The sequence below is a fragment of the Gavialis gangeticus genome, unplaced genomic scaffold (assembly GCF_001723915.1).
Source record: "Gavialis gangeticus isolate Ggan-Ray unplaced genomic scaffold, GavGan_comp1, whole genome shotgun sequence".
Taxonomy (NCBI): Eukaryota; Metazoa; Chordata; order Crocodylia; family Gavialidae; genus Gavialis; species Gavialis gangeticus.
In genome coordinates, this window is record NW_017728992.1 from 36,738,884 (window position 1) to 36,763,604 (window position 24,721).

General features: G+C 39.0%; 1 protein-coding gene across 1 annotated transcript in view; it reads right to left on the reverse strand.

Moving 5' to 3' along the window:
• The window catches only part of CDH9 (cadherin 9), a 154,349-nt gene that overhangs the window by 11,825 nt on the left and 117,803 nt on the right, over window positions 1-24,721 (reverse strand). Inside the window, exons 4-9 of the mRNA XM_019521512.1 lie at window positions 18,022-18,141; window positions 16,622-16,789; window positions 12,603-12,790; window positions 10,638-10,891; window positions 9,047-9,183; window positions 7,686-7,807 (exon numbers count right to left, since the gene is read on the reverse strand). Of these exons, the coding sequence (XP_019377057.1) occupies window positions 7,686-7,807; window positions 9,047-9,183; window positions 10,638-10,891; window positions 12,603-12,790; window positions 16,622-16,789; window positions 18,022-18,141 (989 nt within the window). The remainder of the gene's footprint in view (window positions 1-7,685; window positions 7,808-9,046; window positions 9,184-10,637; window positions 10,892-12,602; window positions 12,791-16,621; window positions 16,790-18,021; window positions 18,142-24,721) is intronic.

A 24,721-nucleotide genomic window follows, 5' to 3' on the forward strand; every position in this document is an offset into this window, starting at 1 on the left:
GTGTTTGGCATTTTGTCTTCCCACTTTATTTTTAGGATCTTATGCAGGCATTTCATGCAGAAGCTGTTTGGTTTCCTGATGTGCCTGGCATATATAGTCCATATTTCTGTACCATAAAGCAGGGATGACAGCACATAAGTCTCATAAATTTGCATCTTTACTGTAGTTGATCATTTGTTGTTTTTCTATGCACGTTTTTGTAATTGCCCAAAATTAGCTGCTTTTTCAATTCTATTAGTCAGTTCAGTCTGGAGGTCAAGATTCCTGCTGATTGTAGAACCCAGGTAATAAAAGCTGTCAATGACAGCAAGATACGTACCCTCCAGAGTGATGTCAGGCACTAGTTCTTCTATCCCTTGGTACATGATCGCAGTCTTGTTGGCCAGGTACAGACATTAAAATTTGTACCAGTATAAGTAATTGGAAACAGGTCTATACCCATAACAACAGAAATTTGGCACAAAAAACCAGTCTATACCTGTAACAGAAGTGAAGCTCAGCACACATAGACTAGTTTAAAAATAGTGCAACCCGGTCTAAGATTTGCCCCCTCCCATCCACCCCACCAAAAGCTGAATTGACTTTCAGGATAGATTCTTTCACCTAGAGATTGCAGCTTAGGGAGCATAATGGAATAACAACTTTTCTGATCATGTTCAACATGGAGATGCCTCTATAGTTGTCACATGCATCAGCTGCTTTCTGAATATCATCAGAGCACTTCAGTTAAAAATTTTGGGCACGATGCTTAGTCTTCTTTTGCATTTCTGTTTTAGCCTTTCTCATATTTTCCTGGATTGTGGTGTTGGGAGGTGTCTTGTAGATAGTTAGTGCTGTTCTTTTGTTCTCAACCAGTGGTTAAAGTATTTCAGAGTGCTTTTCAAGCTAGACTGCATTTTTCTTGCATCGTTTGCCAACCTCTGTTACAGCAGCATTGTACATGAGAGGTATACAATGTTAGGTGTACAGTTTAGCCTCAGTGGCTGAGTTGTTTGGTAAACTTGCCTCCACAACTTTTTCATTGAATAGTTTGCATCTTTCTATGTCTTTAGTTTGGCTGACATAAATCTGAGGACAATTGGTAATTTTCCTGGTGGATCTTTATGGCATTGATTCTGATTTTGCAGCAGACGAAGGCATGGTCATTGTCATAGACAGCACCGTAATAAGACCTCATATGCAGGATGTCTTTCAGGTGGTTACACCTTGTTAGTACTAGATCCAGTGCCAGTGCCTTGAACTTGTATGTTTCCATGTCTTTTTTTGTGACTTTACAAGGAAAGGAGGTATTGATAACACATATATTTTGACTTGTACAGAGCTCTTACACTAGCTGGACATTTTCATTCATATTACAAATTTCCTGTTTGTCCAGAATACCAAGCCAGTTCTCAAAACTACATTGAAGTCTTGCGTGGAAGTCACTGAGTATTACAATGGTCTCATTCCAGTGAGTTTTCTCAATCTCTTCTTCAAGTTGTTGGTATTAAATGTTCTTGTCTTCATCATTAGCCTGAAGGATAGGTGCATAGACAGTAAACAATGTGATGAATCCATTGTGTGTGTGTACTCTGAACACCATGAGTCACATGCATACAGCAGTGGGGCTTTCATAGAAAGATAGTCACTGTTTCTAATAGCAAAGCCTACTCCCCTGTCTCTCCTTTCTTCTGCTAGCTTCCCATGCCAGAATATGGTGTAATCAATCATTCTCTTGGATAGAACCTGTGTCTGAGAACCTTTCTGATAATGGAGCAATATTGATTCCATATCTAACTAATTCATTGTTTAGTAGTGCTATTTTCCATAAAGCAAGGTTGAACTGAATCCAGGGATCAGTGTCTGAACATTCCAAAGTACAAGTTGCTTTGTTTCATTTTGGCCAGGATAGACTGGGTTGGGGCATGGCTTTTTTGGCCCACCTTTTCTAAGGCCTTCCTCAAGAGAGGTAAGCAGGCCACTTCTAAATAGGGCTCCTTGGACACCTTGGTAGCTGCCTCAGGTTCCTTATGCCCCTTACAGAGTCCTCTGACTATCAAACCAAGATCTTTGATACATACACTTAGGAAAGAGTATGGAGGAGTGGGGGCTGCCATACACCTACCGCCCCCACTTTAGACCATTGAGACAGAGTCCAAAGGCCAGACCAAGTCCTGACATTCAGTGCCAATGGTTGAAGCTTCTGCCAAAGAGCAACAAGTTAGAGCTGCTGTTGTCTGCCTAGCACATTAACAAGGGCATGTTTCTGTCATGCCCTTGTTAATGTCAGGGTGATGTCCCTTAGCCAGGGTAATGTCCCTTAGCCTTATTCCAACAAAAGACTACCCACAAAGAAGTGGGACCTAGAGTCTTGAGGTTCCCTATGAGGTTGCAATGTTATGGTATTTTATAGGCACTGCCCTGCCACAAGTAGTCCCATCATGTTGCCGCTGGGCATTCCAGCCAGATGCAATTTAAAGTCATACCCAGGACCACTGCTGTTAAAACTTAAATAAAAACCAAAATATTATTTTTACATTCAGTACATATTCATTGCAACAGTAAATGAGGCCAAAATTTTGCCTTATAGTTGATTTAAAGTTAGTCTTTAAAGAATAGTTTTCTACATGATGAGCAGAATACAATTAAGGCAGGATTGTGCAATATTTCTTAACCTGATGAGGATCTCAGTGATACTTTAGGAATGATTGATTCCTTAATTTTGAAAGAAATGACAATGCTGACATTTGGACAACTTTTTAATTTCTTCAGCCAAAACCACATTTTTGGCAAAGCAGCTCTGTCATCCTGTCACTGAGGATCTAATTATACTAGTACTTTTTCTCTGATTTCACACCCCCCTTTCCCTTGATTATTACCATTGCATCAGTTCCACTGGCAATAACAATGGTGGATGTAATCAATTAGACCAGTAAGTCCCAGGCTGTTCAGGCCCAAACTCTAATATTTTGGCAGTAAGAAGTCATTATAGTGGAAGGCTAGCAGAAGATCAAATTATCTAAAGATAATGTTCCTCCTGCATTTTTAGAGGTCTGTGAAAAGAATGAAAGGGCAAAAGCATTAAATAGAAAGGAGGTAATTAGAATAACCAATTATATTTTGTGCCAGTGCTGTCTGGAAAATTCAGGGAGAAAATATCCTGCTAGATTAGCAACAAAAAATCTCTATCTGGGTATCCTGGTGCTTTTCAAGATATAATCAGTGGGATGAACATAATATCTGGATATCATTCCCTTCATGTGTAAATAAAATGAAGGATGTACAATTAGGGTGGAAATAGGAACTTAATTACACCGGAAACTTATTGTTGAGGATTAGGCTGCAGAAGGTGGGGGGGGAATTACATTACTTTTTACAATTTAAAATAACTAGATTATTTTTTTTTTCCAGAGGCTGAATAAATGAAAAAAAAGGAGAAACATTTCTCCAGTTAACTTTTCCAGACCTAAAATTGTGAATAAACAGATTGAGGCCATTTATAGTCTATGCCAAAATTAAAGTGATCAGGCATGGTAATCTTGCTGTTAAATCTAGGGTGTAATGTTTTGGGTATATTTGGCAATTTAAAACTTGTAGCACTGCCTCCATGCTTTTGAAGTACTTCTATACTTTAAGTTATGATCACCAGAGGAAGATGACATATGATTTATGAGGGGAAAGTTATTTCAAGTGACTTTTACTAAGTCAAGAGTAATTTCAAGCAGATGAGAGCTATTGAGAAAACATTATTTTCTGTTTAGGTGACCTATGAATAAACTCATATTGGAAAATCCTTAACTACTGTTACTCTCTCTCTTTCCCTAGACACCCAGCTCACATTTTCGTTGGGGTGTTAGTGGGTAAATTCCCATTTTTGGTAGGGGTCAAGCAGCTTTTTCAAGCAAATCCCAGAACTGAAAATATTTGAACAAAATTTCCTTTCCTTAATCTGTGGTCCAATGCAGAGAAACTATACTAAGGGGAAGATTGTAATTAGACTTTGCTGGACTGCCATGGAGAGAGGCCACAAAGAGACTCTTTCACTATGCTTTTCCTGAAGTGACTCCTTATTTATTTTGTGCCAGGTGTTAAAGGCACTGTCTAGTTCTGGGTATCTTAATGGTATAGAACAAAGATAGACAGGTGGGGTAAAGACCTCGCTAAAAGAATTTGGAGGCACCTCCTTACCTAGGATTAGTTTTTCTAAAATATTTACCCTATATGAAGGTTAATTATTAAAGGAAAACTGTTGATTCTTTAGAATAATAATTTAACACAATCCACAAGGGGGTTAAACTCCATCAGAAGTGTGAGAAATCCTTCCCCAACTCCTAATTCTTATCTTAAATTGATATCAGTTTTCAACACTGGGCTCCTGAGAGCATTTTTTGCAGGCTGCTGCAGTAAGCCTGTAGACACTTTCACATAAGTTAGTTAGAGCTTTTTATGAGCAATAATTATCAATGGCCACATGATAAATATGCCTTGTATCTGTCCTTTCCCAGTAAGGAGGAAATGCTGAATAATGTCAGGAAAAAGATGCCATCTTCTCAAATTACAAGATGAACTCGTTCTATGTTCTAATGCTAGGGAGCCCCTGAATGGCAAGAAAGGATATAGCATCATTTTGACATTATTCTTCTTGTGGTCTTATGCACGTAGACACACACTCTGTCTCTCTCTGTACCCCCTACATATTTATATCTATATGTAGAAGGAGAGTTGTATGAATCTTTCTATGGGTATTATCTTATCTTAGCTCCATCTATAGATATATATAGATCTATGCATATATCTGTTAGGGCTTCAGTTGCTCATTTGATTCGGTGGAGACCGTTTAATCTCTGTGAATCAAACTGGAATGCTCCAAATCGATTTGGGGAGATTCGATGTTTTGGACATAGACAGAGCTTTAAATGTTTTTTTTCTACATACCTTAAGGTACCGGGTGGCTTGTGAATGCTGAGATCTTAGTGTGGATGGAGCATCCTATGGGAGCATGGGTGGAGTGCCAGCATGCTCGGTGCTGGACCTAGAAGTGGACCAGAAGCATTTCCGGTCCACTTCTGGGTCCACCGCCAAGCACATACCCTGCCCCCACCCTGCACTCTTATGGGATGCTCCATCCGTCCCACCATTGCAGCATTCACAAGCTGTGCCTGGTACCTTGAGGTACACAGAAAAAACATTTAAAGCTGTGTCTATGGCCAAATAGCAGCCTTCCCAGGGGTGCCGGTGGGTCCCCAATCTGCCTGCTGGCTGATAGGAGAGGGCTGATGCCGCCTGGGCCAGCAGGGCTGAGGCAGATCATCTTGGGTGGGGGAGGGTCCCCACACCAGCTGATCTGCCCCAGGCTCTGCACCCTCCTGGAACCGGCTCTGGTACAGTGCCAGGGCAGATCAGCTCGTGTGGGGACCTGCCAACCCAGGGTGAGGTACGGTCCCCACACCAACTGATGATCTGGCCCAGGCCTTGCACCCACCTGGATCTGGCTCCAGTATGGGGCCGGGGCAGATCAGCTCATGTGGGGACCCAACGCCCCCATCCCAGGGCACGGAGTGTCCCCGCATGAGCTGATCTGCCCCAGGCCCTACCAGAGCCAGCTCCAGGTGGGAGGCCTGGGGTAGATCAGCTGGTGCAGGGACCCCAGGATCAGGGCATCAGGTCCCCACACAAGCTGATCTGCCCTGGGCTCCGCTGGTCCCAGGTGGCAGTATCCACCTCCTGCCAGCCAGCAGACAGATCAGGGACCACCGGTACCCCTGGGAGGGCTGTGGGAGCTGTTCCAGAGTCCTCCCAGGGCTTCCAATCTGCCTGCTGGGTGCTGCTGCCTGGGGCCAGTGCTGGGGTGCAGGCTGTGCCCAGCACCAATCTGTCATCTTGCATGTAGATCGAGGGCCCACAGCCCTCCCAGGGTTATGGGGAACTCCCAATCTGCCTGCTAGATGACAGGAGGTGGGTGCTGCCAGTTGGGACCAGCACCGAAGCCAGTAAGCCTGGCTTTGAAATTCAAAATGTTGCAAAACTTTTTAAATGTTTTGAGTTCCCTTGTTTTGTTTCAAAGCTGTTTCAAAGGCTTTTGTTTTGTTTCAATTTTGCTGTTTCAAGCTCGAAATGCATTGAAACAACTTTGAAACAAAACACTAGGTGAAGTTTTGTACAGCCCTACTCAAAAGTAAAGCAGCACAGTCTGCAAGTATGCTGGTATTAGAGAGCATTAAATTAACTGTAAGATAGTCGGGGACCATACTATCCTACCAAGGAGTAATTTACTCTACCAAAACTCATGTGTAGATGGTGACAGGGGCTGGCTGGGGTATGTGTTCTATGTGTGGAGGCTGCCTGCCATCTAGCCCTGCACTGTAGCACCCTCATGACCCAGCCAGGCTCCCTGTCAACTGGTGCCGACCCAGAGCCTGAGGCTGACTCCCCGGTCTTCTGCTAGCCTGGGGCTTTTCACCTGGCTCAAACTGCTGCAGTTCTGGGCACGCATGCAGACACTGTGCCCAAGAGTAGATAACTCCATCATGGACTGTGTTGGAATTTATCACATCACCTCAATAACACATGTAGATGCATCCACTGTTTTCTAATGGTTAATGTAGGTTATTTTTAGGTGAAAAATTAAACTGTTAGGCTTGTGTCTTCATTTACTGATTTACTGTAATTTGCTACATTTTTTCATTTAATTTAGCAATGTTATTACTGTATGTTAGTGAAATTGACTTCATTATAAATGACTAATAGAAATGATAGATGATTCCAGGGACTGGCAATTTTTTACAGGTGTGGGCTGCAGCTTGTGACCTGTTCAACACTATGGACTACTGGTCCTTTCTGGCCACTTCAGTGAAGTTGACTATAGACTGCAGTAAGGAAGAACAGCCTTCCAAACAGGTGGAAGAGGATGGATGGAGCATCCAGGGGTGATTGGTATGCCATTAGCACTATGTAGACTGGAGTAGATTGCTAGGAATTAGTGCACCTTTAGTAAAATGTTCACAAGCCAGATCTGTCCCATGGGCTGTAGGTTGCCAACTCCTTATGTATCTGACTGCTGTGTGTAGATCTAGAACTTCTCCCTTTTCTTCAAAATATCAAGCTGCTGTTTTTGTAAATCTTACATTAACATATGTGGGAGTTCCATTGCATCATAAGGATATTCGAGAGAGTTGAAATTTGGCTCCTGACCTTAGCCTAAACTCAGCCTAAAGCCAAACTAAAGGTCAACTGAGTATTGAAAAATGGAAATAGTTCTTTTTTTTTTTAATTTTTTTTATAAATCTCTGTTTCTTTATTCTAGCCAGGACAAAAATGTGCAGGCTTTCAACATTATTTTACATATTTCAAATCATTATTATGTCACAGAAATTTATATAAATACCCAAAAGGAAAAGAAATTATCTAACCATGGTAATGTAGTGCTTTATACGTGATTTACTGAATAAAATGGTCTGCAATATTTGGCTATTGAGTCCCTTCCAATAAATAAGACACTTTGTATTTTATACTACTAGGGCCAAATCCTGGTTTCCTTGTCCATGCAAAGTTTTGCTGAATTCAGTAGGAGTTAAGATTTAAGGTTTTTCGTCCTTGCATATGCTGAAATATGTGTGACAAACTTCTGAGTAACCTAAGAAATGAACAAACAAAGCAAAATGTAAAATCAAATATACATTTTTCTAGTAGAGTAAACATACATTTACCTGTCCTGCCTTTGCATTTTCACAAACAAATGTTTCATAGTATTTGGCAAATTCTGGTGCATGGTCATTTATGTCTAAAATCCTGATGAAAACAGATATTTGGCTGCTTTGCTTAGGATTATCTGGAATGAGACAACAATTCTCAGTTCATCTAAAGACAAAAATCTGGTATCATATCCGTAATTTTAAAGGTATAATGATATTCAACTTTCTATGGATGTATATTGAATATATTTTAAGGCTGTGTTTATTTGAAACAGGTTGCATTATTTTAAATGAAAAAAATGATAAAACCATCTGAGACTAAACTGACTCTCAAAGTTACCTATGAATCCATCTCAAGTGTTAATGCCTACTTTCTGTGTTGCTCAGAGCAGTGCTTAATAGCCTATGTTAAGGTGTAGGGGACAGAGAAATTGCCTGGGTTAATTCAAAGCTCTTTCTAATTACAAAGGCAAGAAGTTTGCCTTTGACACTTTTGTCATTGATATGCATCAGAAGTAACCTCATAGTCTGAGCTATAGCAAATGAAAAAAGGTTTGCAGAGCAAATGTCAACAACTGGGACAGTGTTTAAAGAAAATTCCTTGCTTATCGGGGGAAAAAAATATGCGTATCTCTGAATGCACGGCTTGTGCTGTATCTGTCTAGCACAATGGCAAGCTTTATGGCTTCGCAAAGCTGCTAGGGAGGAGGAGGAAAAAATGGGCTTATAGAGCCCATCACTAATATCTCAGTGCTCTCTGTGGTGCACTGGAAAAAAATGAAAATGGCTGTATCTATGTAAACCTAATAAGGCTCAATGAAGCAATAAAGGTATCAATTGAAAGACACAGAATCACATTCTTTAGCCTGCCTGGAGGAGAAAGATGTGCCATACCTTCATTCGGTGCAAAGCAGGGGGCTCTGAATTTGTCTCCTGAAGGCAATTTTTGCCCCTGGTCTGAAAAACTTATTAAGACTTTTGGGGGTATTTGAATGCTGCTCCACTTTTTTCCAGCAATTCTCCCTGTACAGGGACTGAGGGAGTGGTGTAGTGTGAAATGCTGTCTCTGGATCAATCCATGGAAGAAGATTCCATGGGAACCAGTCATATGGGCTTTATGGCTGCTCTGCATAGCTGTAATGGACTTAAGGCTATAATTCTTTCATTTTGTCTGTAGGCAAGAGAAAGTAAACATAGTAATCTTTTTTTCTTCAAAAATATGTCTGAGTGTTCTAGTTCAATAGCATGTTGATTTGTTTGATTGTAAAACTGAGAGAGCAATAAAGGCAAATCTTGTAAAACAATTAAAACATATAATATATTATAGAATTGCAACATTTTGGGTTGCAACCTTTTTTAAGGTATTTCCAACTTACTAATTTCAGTTGCTATAACAGTGATGTTGTGCCATGGAGTTTCCTCCCGGTCTAGTGACTTTGAGATGAATATGGATCCATTTCCTGAGTGGATATTGAATATTCTGTCAAGGTCAGTGTGTCGATCCACAGAATATCTGTAGGGATATAGTTTGACTGTATATCATAATCCTTATTATATTTTCAGCTTTGATTCCTAGTCACTCTTCAATGTTTTTCCATTCTGCTTTAAGTTATTACCTTAACATCTGTAGTACTTTATCACCAAAGCTTCCCTGTAATTATTATAGGGAATAATTAGTGCAGAATACTGCAAATATTCAGGTGAAGTTATTTAAGACCAGTGACAGGACCAGAGTAGTAAGTCCTTACAGACAGCTAATTAATATGAATAATTACTCAAAATATATTTTACCTTAGAGATATATAAAACAATGCTGGAATAACAGCCAGTTAATTCAGAAGGAACTACCTAAGCAAACATGGGTGCCTCTTGTGTCATGGGCACTGAACTTGAGATACTATAAAGGGGCCTGAGTTTCAGAAACAGCTGAACATTCACCCTCTAAAAATCTTTGATGTGTCCCTGGTTAAAATCACTAGAAAATATTTGTAGTGTCTTAATTTTTAATTTAGAGAACTGAAACTGCATCAAAACCTTAGTATTAAAGCACATTTGCATTTCTTTATTTATCTTTTTTATTTCAAAAAGAAGTGTAACTTATACGGCCCTTCTGATTTATTGAATGTTGTACATGCAATTTATTTAAAAATGTCCAGTTATAGAGAAAATAGCACTTGGAGTAAATAGGTCTGTTTGAGTTACTTTCACCTTCATTCAGACATATAGCTGAAGGATTTGAGTTTTATAATGACTTGCATAGAGAATACGCTAATGTACTAATGTTCAGTGCTTTCATGTCAGCCTAGATAATAATAGCAGATGGCTAACCATTACAGCGAATGCACATCACTGAACATTTACCTCTAATTGTTATGACTTTCTCACAGTACTTTCTTATTTAATATACTGTACAAATGTTGATAATTAAATATTTAAGCTGTAGAACATAGAAGGCAGTATATCTCTAGGGAGTAATTTTCTCATTGGGCCTATTGCAAGGTATACTGCAGAAAGCCGAGTGTCATCAACCTATAGGAAGGGATATTCATCCAATGGAAATATACTGTCTTCAGAATTTTGCATGAATTCATTTTTTGGAAATGTGGTATGAAAGCATTATCCTAAATGTGGTTGGACTAAGAGTGTTGTAAGGTAATGATTACTTATTTTTATCATCCATATGTATTTCCTTTTATCTGATACCTGTAATCTTTCATTCAAAACATATATAGGAATTTTTAGTTGTATTAGCCATCACTGGTTCTCTGTAGATATTTGTCTGCTTAATTATTTCCACTTAACCACTATGAGCCTAATGCTGCAAAGGTTGCTCCTAAATTTCTGTGGGACTCTTCGGGAGCTAAAGCTGTTCATCACTGCTTAGAATCAGACCCTCTGCTATATACTTATCACATTTTCACACCAAGATGAAACTAGTGTTTACTTTCTTTAGAGACCGATACTTACTTTATTGCGTTCTTTGTGGTGTCTGGATCTTGAGCTATCACTTGCCCAATAATGCTTCCCTCCTTGGCATCTTCATCTACTTCAATTAAATAGGAGGCTCTACTGAACACTGGTGGTTCGTCTATATCTTCCACAGAAATTTTGACCAGGGCTGTATCCTTGAATGGTCCCAGCTGCAAAAAGCGTGGGTCAGGATGACTATTGGCTGCCTCCACTCTTAAGGTGTAAAGCATCTTGTTTTCAAAATCCAACTGCTAGGGAGCAAGTTAATAAAATAAAATATAAAATAGGCATCACATAAAGAGAAATGCATTTACACTTCACAAACTAAAAATTAATAGGGGTAGGAGTTTTTAGAGACCAGAATTTACATCTGTGAGACCAACTATGTCTATAGACAAGCATTCAGTTCATTAACTACAGGAGTATAAAGCTGATTATATTCTGTGGCAGGGCTTTTTCTGGTACCACAGGTCTGAGATCTCTAGTCAATGTGAACTTAAACTGGGCTTCTGAAAACAGCACTGAAACTAGAAAGGATGTCTGTTTCAGTCAGCAGCTGTCAGGGGAGCCATAAAACATTTGAATTAAATAAAAGCAAATCTTGAAATACTGAAATATCCTGTTAATTGGAGATGCTGAGCTTTGGCTTACTCTGGAATGAGGCAACAATTCTCAATTCATCTGTTGACAAAAATATGTGCATCATATCTGTAATTGCCCTGAAAAAGAGGGTAAACTTAAAGTATTTCTTTTGGGATGAAAAAATGAAAGATATAGAAGAAATGTAGAAAGTAAAGTCTAGGTAACCTTCACATTAAATGCTTTTCAAACATGAATGGGGTGGGGGAGGAAGGGGAGGGAAGAGTCGCTACGTTTTCAGGAACATTTCCCTGGATTTAGGCGCAGCTGATGAATTGGTATGTATATTTTTACTTTTTATGTTGTATTTTTTAATTAATGATTTTAATGAAACTGTAATCTTTGTCTTTTTAAAAAAGAGAATTCTTTTCAAACCTGGCCTAGCAAGGCTTCCCCACCCCCCCGCCTTAAATCGGAAACAGTTTACATAGTTTCATGTGCCGTCAAGATCAAAGTAATAGGATCTATGTCTGCATGCAATTATGTATCCATGTGTAAGGTTTGGATTTGACGTAGGGTTCATGTGTTCATTAGAGAGTTAAGAGGAATGAATATATTTAGAGTTATTGCTTGAGTCCCATTTGATGTACCCCAGAAAGGCAGCATCAAACTCAAAAAAAGCTGTTAGTCTTAAAAACTGGTGCTCAGATAATATAAAAATAGTCTTCAGTCAGTTTGATGGACAAGTCAAGATTCTTTAGAATCGGTGATGGTTTGTAAATTCAATTTATTTCTCTCTTTCACCTTAGGATACCTGTTAACAACCAAGATAGCCTAAGGTTTGATTGAAACCAAGGCAGATTTTGAGAGTTAGAGGTTTGACTTGGATCTTTCGCACATCTGTAGCTAAGATTCCTCTGTGGAGGCACAAGCACACTTCAGAAGAATGAGCTATCTGCATGGGGTTCCTTTTAGTCGCATAAGTCCATCAAACTTAAACCTTCAGGCAAACTTGCAACATTGTGTTCACTACCAACTCTTGTGAGTCACCTTGCAGAGTTCAGCTGAAGAAGCTTGCTACGAGTTGAAACCCCTCCAGGATTTTGTGGCCCTAATTCAAACTGTTATGTGAGAGTGTGTTTGCATTTGACAGACTGCAGTCATGACAAATATTGCTTTACGTGAAGAAGCATGTTAGAAATTTTTCCCCGAGGGCTAGGAATAACAGACACCTGCTGAAGAAAGAGAACAAAACTTATACGGTAACTTCTTGGCAGCTGCCCCCCTTGTGAGACCTTCCCCTCCCCTTCCCCTAGAAAAGGAAAAAATAACTGTAACACCTGGAGTGCTAAGTATAATAAGAGAGAGGGAGGAAAAATAAACCTTTTTGACAGTTATAATCCCTTCCTGTGTGTCCTTGTCAGTGATGATATCAAACACATCTGATCCATCCCCATTAGAGATGCTGTACTCAATCTCAGCATTTTCACCCACATCGGGGTCATTGGCTTTTATTCTTCCAAGAGGAGTCCCAAGCGGTGCAGACTCAGGAGAGCTGAATTGGTACGTGCCTGGAAAAATCAAATCAAACTTTTTTTTCCTTGGTGTTTCATCTCTCTAAATAATAACAGTCCTTTCTTTTCTCTGGATTTTTTTCAAGTTGCCTTCAAAGTCAAAACACTTTAAGAGAACGCTCTTAGTAACCATGAGTAAGCTTTGAAACAGAGTTCAGAGTTGACTGTCAAACTGTCAGAAGTTGTTTTTTTACAAGGTAATACTTTAAAGACATTTAGTAAAGTATTTGTTATGCTCTTTTTAATACTCCTATTTTCCTCACATTTCAAGTATCATAATATGGCACTAACTGTTAATCTAATTATTTAATGGCAGTATTTTCCCATTTAGTTTTGTGTTTTCACTACCTATAATTAAATGATCTTTTTTCTTTTTTTCCCTTTTTATTTTTTCTCTTTTCTTTTCTTTTGTTCTCTGTTTAGTTTTTACTATACACAAGAGTTCTGAAAAATGACTGCATCTTGAGAAGAAACCATAGACAAAACCTTCTGTTTTGAAATTATCTTTGAGAATTACAATTGCATTTTGTATAGAGGTACTTTTATTAAGACTTTATTAGTAACATATACTATAGATCTATTCCAAGCAGCCTTTGAAAGCTGTTATAAGTGGATTCATGATGGCGTTCAGTGAAATTAAAAGAAATATGTTCAGGTCTTTGTATTAATTTACTTTGGTTATACTTGTTGTGTCCTTTTATGTTTGACTTTGATTAATATTGTTGTAATCAGGTTTTGCCAGCCTGGATGTGCATGACAAAGGAATTGTAACCTTATATATTTGAATATAACAATTAATCAAAATTTAATTTTCTGTCAGCTTTTGTTTTAAAAAAAATACCCCCCCCCGCCCCACTTAATTTTAAAGTTATGGTCCTATAGAGTAATATGACCATATGCCTCTCTTGACCAGTCACAACAGGCAATGTAGTCTGGATTTCAATTAATGACCTACAGAGTTAAAATAATATTGGCAAGTGGTTATTAGATACAAGAAAGTGTGAGGAATAGTGTTTTCAGAAGCTGCTGCAAAAAATGTTCTTTATTGTGTTTGAACAGTTAACTTAATAGTAACTCTTGGCCAAGCTGGAACATTTGAAAAATAGCCCTTACCAAGGGAATCTTATAAAGGTATGCCTTCCCAAGATGCACTTGATTTTGGACTATGTCTAAAGAAAGTGCAATCCTAACTCAACTAGTTTTGTTAGCTGAGGAATTGCATATCAGCCTAGCAGGGTCTAACCTACTTTCCCCAATGATGTATTTCCATGGCCTTTCTATTTTCTTTAGGAGCCAGTTCCTAAATTTCTGCAAGCACAATGATCATAGCAAGACTATGCATAGTAAATGAGTTTCTATCCCATGTTTTGTCACAGATTAGCCTACTGAAAGGATCTTTTCTATAACTATATAGATTTGTGAAAAATGAAGGAAAAAAGTTTGCCAAATAGTATGTTCCATTATGAACTCAAGCCTATAGCTGAAGACTTTGTGGTAGGCTGGTTAGCTGTGATCAAGTCAACTGTAAAAGACACACATTTCCCTTACAACAGGCTGAAAACAGTTTGGAAGTTAGGCCTAATGATATCTAACTATCAGTTCTGAAGACTTATTCAAACTTCTGGCTTTGGCAACTGAGCCAGAAATCCTCTAAAAAGAAATTTAATCATGATAGATTTTTTCTTTACAGTAAAAGTATAAAGATTAAAGAGAAACACCTCCCTTGGGTCATGTTAGCTTCTAAAAGTTTATTCTATAATTTAGGTGAGATCAGTGTTGGCATGTGACACAGCTACTTTGTTTTAGTGCACAATTCAGTTGCAAAAGTTTCTGTTTTTAGTTATGGTCTGGTATAATTAAATACCTTTCTCATTCCTGTCACTCAAACAGAATTCAGCCTTGGTGTTTTAGCTGTGTGGGGCCACTACACCTCTATGTGTGTGGCTCTGTGTGGGTGTGTGTCTGTCATACACACACACACACCTGCCCTTCCTCTTGTAGTCTAATTCACACAGGTTTCTTACTGAGTTTGTTCTCCATTCGTTGCTTTTTCACACTTCCTCTTCACGTTGGATCAAACTATTAGCTGTAACTTCTGCCTTGCATAAAGAGATAAAGATTAACTGTCTTTTAGAGAAGGCCTTAGAAGAGGTATGACTCTCTGAGAGATTTTAAAATTTCCCAGGAGATAAAAAAAATAACCATCATGGGGAAAAAGACAAAAAAGGAAGTGATCATCAGCAAAGGAAAAATAACACTACTGCATATAGCCCACAGAAAGCCTTCCATTTCCCATGTGAAGTGATCTGGTGAGGTTTAGGTAGTGTAGGGAGGGCATAGTGCCTCTCTACCCTGTTATGAATTTCACTCTAGTGACCCAACCCAAAGCTCACTGAAGTCATTCTAAGGATTTACATTCATTTCAGTGGACAAATCCTGAAAGAATCTTGAAAGAGCACCAGAATGAATATGGGTGTAAAGACTTCAGATCTCAGAGTTACGTTAGAAGTCTGTATATCCTCTATCATGAGACAGCGACTCAGTGGTCTGTTTTATAATACAAAACAATGATCTCTACTCTGCCTTTGGGTTCAACAACTGCAGTCTGTTTAAATATTATACCATGCTATGCTACTGATATGTAAGCAGTACTTTCTAAAGTACATGAATGGAAGTGTTCTGCTTTTAGTAATCATTGCCCTGAGGCTACCCCATGAAATGGCTCTTAATAAGAAAGATTATTTTATTATTTTAAATGTATTATTTTCTTTATATTTCACATTCTTTCTTGTTTTGGAAACCAATGTTCTCAACATTTTATTTATTTTCAAATAAACTGGTTTGTTCTTGTAAATAGAGAGAAACTGTTTGAAACTTCAAAAGATTTGTTTTCTAAAATACAACAGACAGACTGATTGTGTTGTTCTGGTTGCACTCATTGGCATGACATTCACATGCCTTACAAGTTTCATAAATCCAGACAGGTGCTCTCTACATTAGCCTTGATGTTTGTTCAGTCTTCAGTGTGTCTGATCAGAGTGCCAGCCAGTACTTCAGTTTGTGCCAATGGCAATACTAATTTAATAATGTGAACATTTTTCCAGTGGGTACCAAACTGAGACTGTGATTTATTTTTTAAATATATCGAGAGAGTGAATACCAAGCAGCTATCAGACTTCCAACAACTTCAGATCACTAATCAGCTTAAGATCAGATTTAAACTAGTGGCCTAAGATAAAAGAGACTGCCTTGCATTGCATATCCCTTGTACCATCCATCTGTTCCTTGTTTACCACTTTTAAGTCAAAGAATTTTTTTGAAAACTTAATCATATAAAATATAGGTCAGATTACTAAGTTCCAGTATTAAGCAACAGGACTTGGGGCTAGATTGCAGGCATCTGGAACAAGTGGTCAGGTTTCCAAAAGAATCAGTAAGTCCCCATTGTGAAGGTCAGCTCTTTAGAAAATCTGAATTCTCATCCATATTCTTAAATGAATTGGATAATGGACTCTTCTGAAAATCTGGCCCTTTATCTGCTGTTTTTTAATTAATTTACTCTAGTGTTGCAAACATAGCACTGCAGTTAACATGAATTATTGATACTGCTGAAATTATTTCTGAGCATGGGAGGTTCATTCTTCTTGAACACCTTTTTAAAGTAAGTGGATTCTCATGTGCTGTCATAGAGCTGTAACATAAACAGCCCCAGGAGTGCATCACTAGCTATGACAAATATCCCAGATGATAATGGTCAAGCAACTGACTGAAGAAGCTTTTAGGGGATGGGGGAGGGAGGACACATTAGAACTATAAGACACTTCATACTCTGGGGGAATCGAGGTGGATTGTCGTTGACATCAGTCAGTGTGATGTTCACTGTGGTGGTCCCTGATAATCCTCCCATTTGGCCTCCCATGTCCTTGGCCTGGATTACCACTTGGTACTGCTCCCTGTTTTCTCTGCTCATGTCTGGCAAAGCAGTTTTGATTATGCCTGGAAGAGAAGAATAAAAAAGAGAGGGTGGAGGGAGAGAGGAAAATGCACATACATTAACTTTAATTCCTGTATGTTTCAAATGAATTTATATAAAATATAAACCATTGTTACTCCTAAGCAACCAAATACTTTTCAAAGTACATTGACATATATTCTCAGAGTGAAAAATAGCAATGTTATAATTCAGTATTTGAAATATGCTAAATCAGTTTATCCTTTTGATGACAAAAGTTACATATGCTGCATTAACAAAAGCTTTTCAGCTAGCCTCGCTATTATTTTGATAAGGCCAGAGCTTTGCAACCTCCAGCTTTGGGATGATCTCTGTATTGTGGTACATTTTCATTAACAGGGCAGACATTGGTGATGTCCTGGATTTACTTTTTCAAATTTTAACAGAGTCATAGATTTTTAGGGCCACTTTGACCTCCTAGATATCAGAGGTTGTATGAATTCCATGAATTAATTCCTGCTTCATGTGTAATTGCTCCAGGGGTTAAACTGGAGTAGTTCCTTTTAGAAAATTATCTAAGCCTGAGTTAAAAACCACCAAGAAAAATCCACCATAACCCTTTGCATGTTGTTGTAATGATTAATTAACCTTGCAGGTCTTTGGTTTTTGCTTTGCTTTGTTTTATTTGCCTTATTTCTTATGTGACTTTGTCTGGCTTCCAATTTGCAGCCATCAGAAATTGTTATAGGTTTGTCTGAGAGATTGGAGAGCTCCCCATATTATATGTTTTGCTTTTGGGTACTTGTAGAAGAGACCAAGCCACCTCTTAACCTTTTCTTTAACAAGTTAAACAAATGGCAGTCATAGTCTTTCCTATAAAGTATGTTTTCTCAATGTGTTTTTATTCTTGAGACACTTCTCTGAATCCTCTCCAGCTTATCAACATCTTCCTTGAACTGTAAACATTGAGTTGGACCTAGTATTCTGGGAATGGTTGCAGTTGTGCCAACTGCTCAGCTATCTTCTTGGCGAAAATGTATATTTTTTAGCAATTCTTTGAGAAAAGATTGTTGCAGTTATCTGTCATATCATATTACTGGTTTTTAAAGATGGAGAGTTCTGATTAAAGCTTAATGGATACCTGTGTGTGTTCTTGGTTTTGGTCAGATTTTAACAATAGATGAATAATTTAATTAAGTTTAAAAAAAAACTGGAAACAAATAGTGGACTGTCCTATTTCTCCAGCTATTAAGCTAGGGCAAGAAGGGTTGCTGACCTGTCTCTGGGTCCACAGAGAAATATGGCTGTCCCTGGAGGATACTGTACACAACTTTGGCACTGTTTCCATAGTTTGCATCATCAGCATCTGTTGCTGTCACTTGGATAACAGAAGTACCTACAAAGGTACAAAACAAAGAATCCATCATATAAAATGAGTTAATTAATGATTATGGCCCATATATATATATTATATATATATATATATATATATACACACATACACACACATATATACATATATAAGTACTTTATTCTTCTCTTGAGAATAAAGAACAAGATATTAGATTATCCCATGCACATTAAAAATAATACCATAAACTACGAACATCAGACTAATCCATTGTTACCTGTTACCAACAAAAATAATCCTTCCTTCATGCAAAACTGGAATAATATGAAAACCAAATCACACATCATTAAAATAAAAACATATTCCTTAACCTACTCTTCAGGGAAAAAAGAAATACTAAGTAAGATGTAGACTAAGACTTCATATGTTGGCTGTTCTCTGCCTCAGCTATCAAATGGAGCATCTCACTCTATTTCAAGTGTTTTAGTAACTTGGAAAAAACTTAACTTTTCAGGCTGAAGAGAATGTTTAATTCACCTGTAATAAATGTTTTATTTCATTTTCAGGAGCTTTTCCCTCTTTAATAATTACTTTTAAATCAAGATTAAATGTCTTGATTTTTTGTAGACCAAAACTGCCCAGTCTAGAATGTGATAGACATTTTATCAATCAAAAACTCCATTTTTCAGCATGAAGAATTTTCCCAGGTAGTCAAAATGACAGGACCATCTATGAGACGTACAATTGTATCATAGAGTGTTATACAATCAAAGGCAATTCACTGGATCTAGATTTAGAATTAGAAGCTTGTGAAGCCCAAGTATGAAATACTCCCTGTGAGAAGCACTGCTAAGGGGCACTGATGTTTTGCATTAATTGAAGTTTCTAAATAGTCTCCAAGACTACAAAGTTCATTTTGGTAATGAAATATGGAGTGCATCAATGTAGTGAAGACAAAATTAAGAAGTTGAAAGGTAAAAGAAAAGGAAAAAAAAGCAACCTGTCCAAGTACAGATGTGGTGATGAGGGAAAAGCTCTTTGGCTATTGTTTCTACTTGGGATACCCAAAAAGTATTGGCATACAACATTCACTGAAAGCTTAACAACACCCAAACAATTTACTTTTGTTGTTTTCTTCATGATCTAGATTAGCTACTTTAAAGTAACTTTCAGCCAGGCACCAGGCTTGACAAATTACTGTGAAAATGATTGTCCACATTATCAGAGATTGATGTAATAGAGGTGTTATATCCTCAAGGGTTTTCCAAATATATCAAGCAAAGCTGATGACCCAGAAGAATTATTTTTCCCCCAAGGTTGCAAAGATATCACCACATAAGCCACTATTGTATCCTTTTAAATGTAAACCTGCCTGCCCTATGACCTGGCAATAATACATAGTGGTTAGGTTTCAGTGGTGGTAGAGCAGATGATGAGAAATATTTCTCTCTACCACAAAACCATGGTATAAAATTAAAAATTGTTGGGTTTTTTAATATCAAAATCAGTTAAAACTAAGGAGGATTTTTGACCACTGATGCTGTAGATTTCTATTTCCCTGCTTAATATGTCAAAGGTTTTCTGCTCACGAAGGGGAACTGTGAAAATACTGCAAAGGAAAGAAACATTTAAGGACAGACATTACAATAGTCAAGAAAGAAGGTAGGTATTATACCTAACAAGGATGCTGCTCAGGTTGTCTACAAAGTCAACAGTTATTCTTCCATAGATTCTGCCACAGAGAAGCACTAATACAATAAAGCATTGGTCTCCACAGGAGATAAAGGTTAAAAAATAGTATTTTAACTGCACTTTCTCCACCTCCTATGTAAAATATAAATTCCAGGTCTTTGTTCAGTACACGTTCCTGTGCTGCTAGTCATAGTAGCATCTAGGAGCTCAGGAGGAATGGCAGGAAACCTTTTCACTAGGAACAAGTTGTCAAATCCAGATGGGGTTAACTTGCTGTCATAAACTGTGACCATATATTTACCTTGTTTAACTGTTTTGCCTGTTTGGAGACAGTTTTGGTGAACAGCTTAAAAATTATTATTTTCACAGGGAACATATTCCAGAGTTGAGGGCTGTTTAGAAGGCTCTATCCATTATCTTTCTTGAGAGGTTAATATCATTAATCATAGCATGCCAAACCATCTCATCTGAAGGAGGTTGTAGAAGTAGCTGTAACCAAATTCCAGTAGGATCTATAGATCAACAGTGCTTAACCCCTAGCTTGAGGACCTAGTCTGGCCTGTAGAGCTATGTTATCTGGCCTGCCAGTCCCCTTTGGTCTGAAAATTTGTCAGCAGGGGAGCAGTGGCAGATGCACAGGGCCTGGTTACAGGCATTGACCATGCTAGAGAACCAGCTCATGGACCAGCCCATACCCACTCATCCAGCCCACAGAGCCAAAAGGTTAAGCACCGCTGGTGTAGGCCAATATCAGAGCCTTGAAGTGGGTGTGACAAAGAATAGGGTTCCCATGTAGTTTGTGACAGACTAATGAAACATGTTTTCTTTGAGTTGAATTTTAGGCAGGAGGGATTTTATTTTTGGTAGAAAGACTTGAGCAACAGTTTCACAAAATGAATGCAAGTCATCAGTTCCTGCATTCTAGTGAACTAATCATGTAATTAGGAAAAGTAAATTATAACAGTCCAGGCTTAAGAAGACAAGTGGGTGGACTACAGCACCTCTGTTAGCAGAAGTTGCTATATATTGTAAGAGTCAATCAAACCAAATGGAAAAAAGGCAGTGGTTTACACAGCTTCTACTATGTTTCTGTCACTGAAAGACTTGTGTCCTTGGTTATACCAACGGAAGCCAGTAATACATGGAGTGATTCAAACTATGGCTGTGCAAAGCTTCAGGTCTGATTCAATTCAGACGAGATTTGGCCTGATTTGGCAGCCAAATCTCTGAATCTGAATTGAATAAGGAGACCAATAAAAAGGTCTGAATCAATTTGAAGCCCCCAAATCAGTTCAGGGAAGATTTGAAGAAAGATTCAGAGATTGGGTGATACAGGCAGTCCCTGCTCACTGCCATAGGGAGCTGGACCCAGGCTCTGTACCAGTAAGTAGGGGATGGGGGGTGGTAGGATGAGGGGGGAGGGGACCATACGGAGACCTCCGCCAGGCCCCATCCCCTGCCTGATCCCCCAGCCCCAAGAACACCCTCCAAGCCCCACCTGCTCTCCCAGCCCTGTCAATGGCTGCCCCACCCAGCCCAAGCATCATGACTCTTTAAAAAACAAAATAAAAAACCCACACTCTCTGGATGCTGACAGGCAAGGGGGTGATCCCTGATGCTGCCCACTGCTCCACGCTGCATGGGGCACTCTTCTACAAACCCCCACCCTCCTCCCGCTCTCCAAGTCCTGTCAATGGAAGCCCCATCTGGCCTTAGGGTCCCAGCTCTTTAAAAAAAAAGCAAAAAAGCCCTGCACTCCTGCCAGGCAGAGCTGAATCAAATCACTGTCCCCTGAATTGGCCGAATCTGATTCTGAAGTGAATACTAGCTGCTTCGTACAGGCCTAATTCAAACCCTTGTCCAGTGCTGTGTTGAGATAGAGACAATATGGGGCACTTCCATGGCTGTTACTTTGGACATAGATAAGGTCACCTTCGCCAGGAACTTTTAAGTGCTGAGGAGAGGCCTGTAGAAGATTACTGTTCCTTTTTAACCCTTTCTTTAGGGGGTAAAATTACTGATTAAAGCAAAAGACAGTAAATCTAGGGACTGGGAGTTTACTGTAAAGATGGATATTGGAATAGAGGACCAGTAGAAAGGTGATTTATTAGGGGAATATGTGTGAAACACAATAGTGAATTTGGAAGGAAATAAATCTTGTGAGCTACAACTGTGTGGACTATATATGTGTGTATTGAGGTGAGATGAAGGTAATAAAGAAAGGCTATGGGAAAGACTAGAAAATGATGTGTATGGCTCAGGGGAAGTGGGGGAAGTGAAGGGAGGTAGGGGGCCACTTAATTGGGTAGGAAGGAAATGATAGTGATAGGTGTCATCCTGCTGGAGTCCTACCAAAACTGGCTTCACTATAAATGGTTTCAGAGTGCCATAGGACTAGACCTGGAAAAACATTTCAAATTTGAGCACTTTTCTAGATTAGTTTTAAAATCTGTTGCGCCCAAGATATGTCTGGTTTCAGTATCAGATACTCTAGTGCACTGTAGTTGGGGGTGAAGGGGACAGCAATGAAATATATATTGTGTGCACACTGCTATGTTACTATATCCCAGCTGCTAGTTTAGAAACACAGAGGACATGAATATAAGTACCAATCCTTCTTTCCTAATTTGGCTCCTTTAGTTAGCATGCATCATCAAAATTTGCTTTTATATGTCCACTTCCATTTGGGAATGCCATCTTCTAGTAACCTTCATTGTTACTTTTGACTAAGTCAATAACTCCAAAACACATAGTAAATGCTGAAAGTGAATCCATTCTAGATAGCTTATGCTCAGTTCAGGGTGCTTCTAACAATCAGAGCACCATCTTAGGTTATAATGCTGACAAATCTCCCATTTTTCTCTGAGAAATTATATATAGTCATGATACCAAAATGTTTCATTTCCTTTCTTCCCAAATAAATGTCAACATTGACACTTTCCCTTAGAAAGGCTTGATTTTGATAAAATACTATTTTCCTATTTAAAATGTACAGAAATATGTACTAGTTTTTGTGATCAGCTCTACTGAAAAGGTTGCTACTTTTCAGCCTCAGAGGGCTAGTTCATCAGAAAACTATCTGCAGTGAATTTTAGGCAGAAGGGACTTTGTCTTTGGTAGAAAGACTTGAGCACGAGTTGAAACAGACCAACAAAATGACACAGACCAAATAAGGTTTATTGTGGAGTGAATTTGTTGTTGGACCCATAATTTTCAAAAACATACTTCCTATGAAGGGTTTAAACTGGAAGATCAGAGCTCCTATAAAAATGCAAATTTGAGAGGGTTGGGAAGAGCAACACTAGGGGCTTTAGCCACTAATTGCATGTTCTAGGCAGCCAATATGCACATGAATGGTAGCAGACACAAGGTCTGTACCTGAAAGACTAAAGCAGAAACACTGCTTCTTAACAACCAAGGCCCAGAGGGTTCAGCAGCAAATAGAATTCTTCAGTTGGATCCCATCACAACAGGTATGTCACCAACATCCCAGTGGTTTCCATTCAGAGAATAGGAGGGTGGGATCAAATTTTGACATGGCCCTCAGAAATTTTAATTTTGGGCCAGCTCTACTGTACAAAATGTTGTTAAAAGAATTCCTGAAGAATTGTCAGCAAATTTCTGAATTCACACTCAAAACTACTCTGCAGTTGCAGAATTTTCCTGTATTCCAGTAGTAACTAAGTAGTAGAGTAAGGCAGCTGCAGCCCAATATTGCTAGTAGAGTAAAGTGTCTGCAGCCCAAGCTGAAGATGTATATACACTCCCATATTTCAGGGATATATGTTGTAACTATGTTGCTCCAAGAATTATAGACAAACAAAACTCTTGGGCTTGAGGCAGTATCCTTTATTAGGCCTACTAAATATTAGCAAAAAAAAAATTTCTCTGCAAGCTTTCGAGTCCCAACACCCTTCTTTGGGCTGAGGAAAATTCAAAACTTGTAAAAGGTCTCCCAGATAGAAAAGAAATTTCATTTTGCACTGGGGATGGAGAGGCTGGAAGTTCCCCCACCCCAGGTAACTCAGAGTCTTTTTGTGAGAAAGCTGCTCTCTGATAGGTTGATTAGACAGCCTTCATCCCTGGATGTGACCAGGTGTCATGGGACACCTCCAGGGATGAAGCCTGTCTAATCAACTTATTAAAAAGCGCTCTCTCACAAAAAGACTCTGAGTTACCCATGGTGAAAATAAAACTTCCAACCTCTCCATCCCCTGTGCAAAGTCAAGTTTCTTTTCTACCTGGGAGACTTGTTACAAGCTTTGAATTCTCTTCAGCCTGAAGAAGGGTGTTGGGACTCAAAAGCTTGCAGAGACATATTTTTTTTTTTACTAATATTTAGTTGGCCTAATAAAAGATATTGCCTCTAACCAAAGATTTTTGTTTGTCTATACATTGCCATGCTTTCAGCTGAATGTTTCAGTCCACTTAGCAGTTGGCATCTTCCCAGAGTACACTTCTCAGAGCTATGGAGAGTCACTAGAAGGGTTGGAGTATGCATTCATTCTTTGCAGTGGTCGTTGCTGCCTCCTGACAAATTCTGCTAGAAGAGACAAATAAGTTATAGATACTGCCTGTGTTTGAACATTAGAGTCTTGGGATCAGTGAAAGGCAAAGAGAGCATCTACTGCTTGAAAAATGCCTAGCTTCAAACCCTTTTTTCAGCTGAACCCAATTTAACTGGAATGTTTTATATGGGTGAATCCATGTAAAACTGTGGCAAGGAAGTTTGGTGCCCGGGGCTAAGCCTGCAGTGGCAGCCTGCCCTTGTCCTGTGCACAGATCTGGGGGGCACCTGCCCCCTTCATGCTTGCTTAGGAGAGAGCACAGTAGCAGGAGCTTCCCCCCACCCAAGTGAGCTGCTCATGGCTCTGTCCTATGCCCCACCTTTGTTGGGCAGGTCCTGTTGGTGCCCCTTTGGTTCAGCACCCAT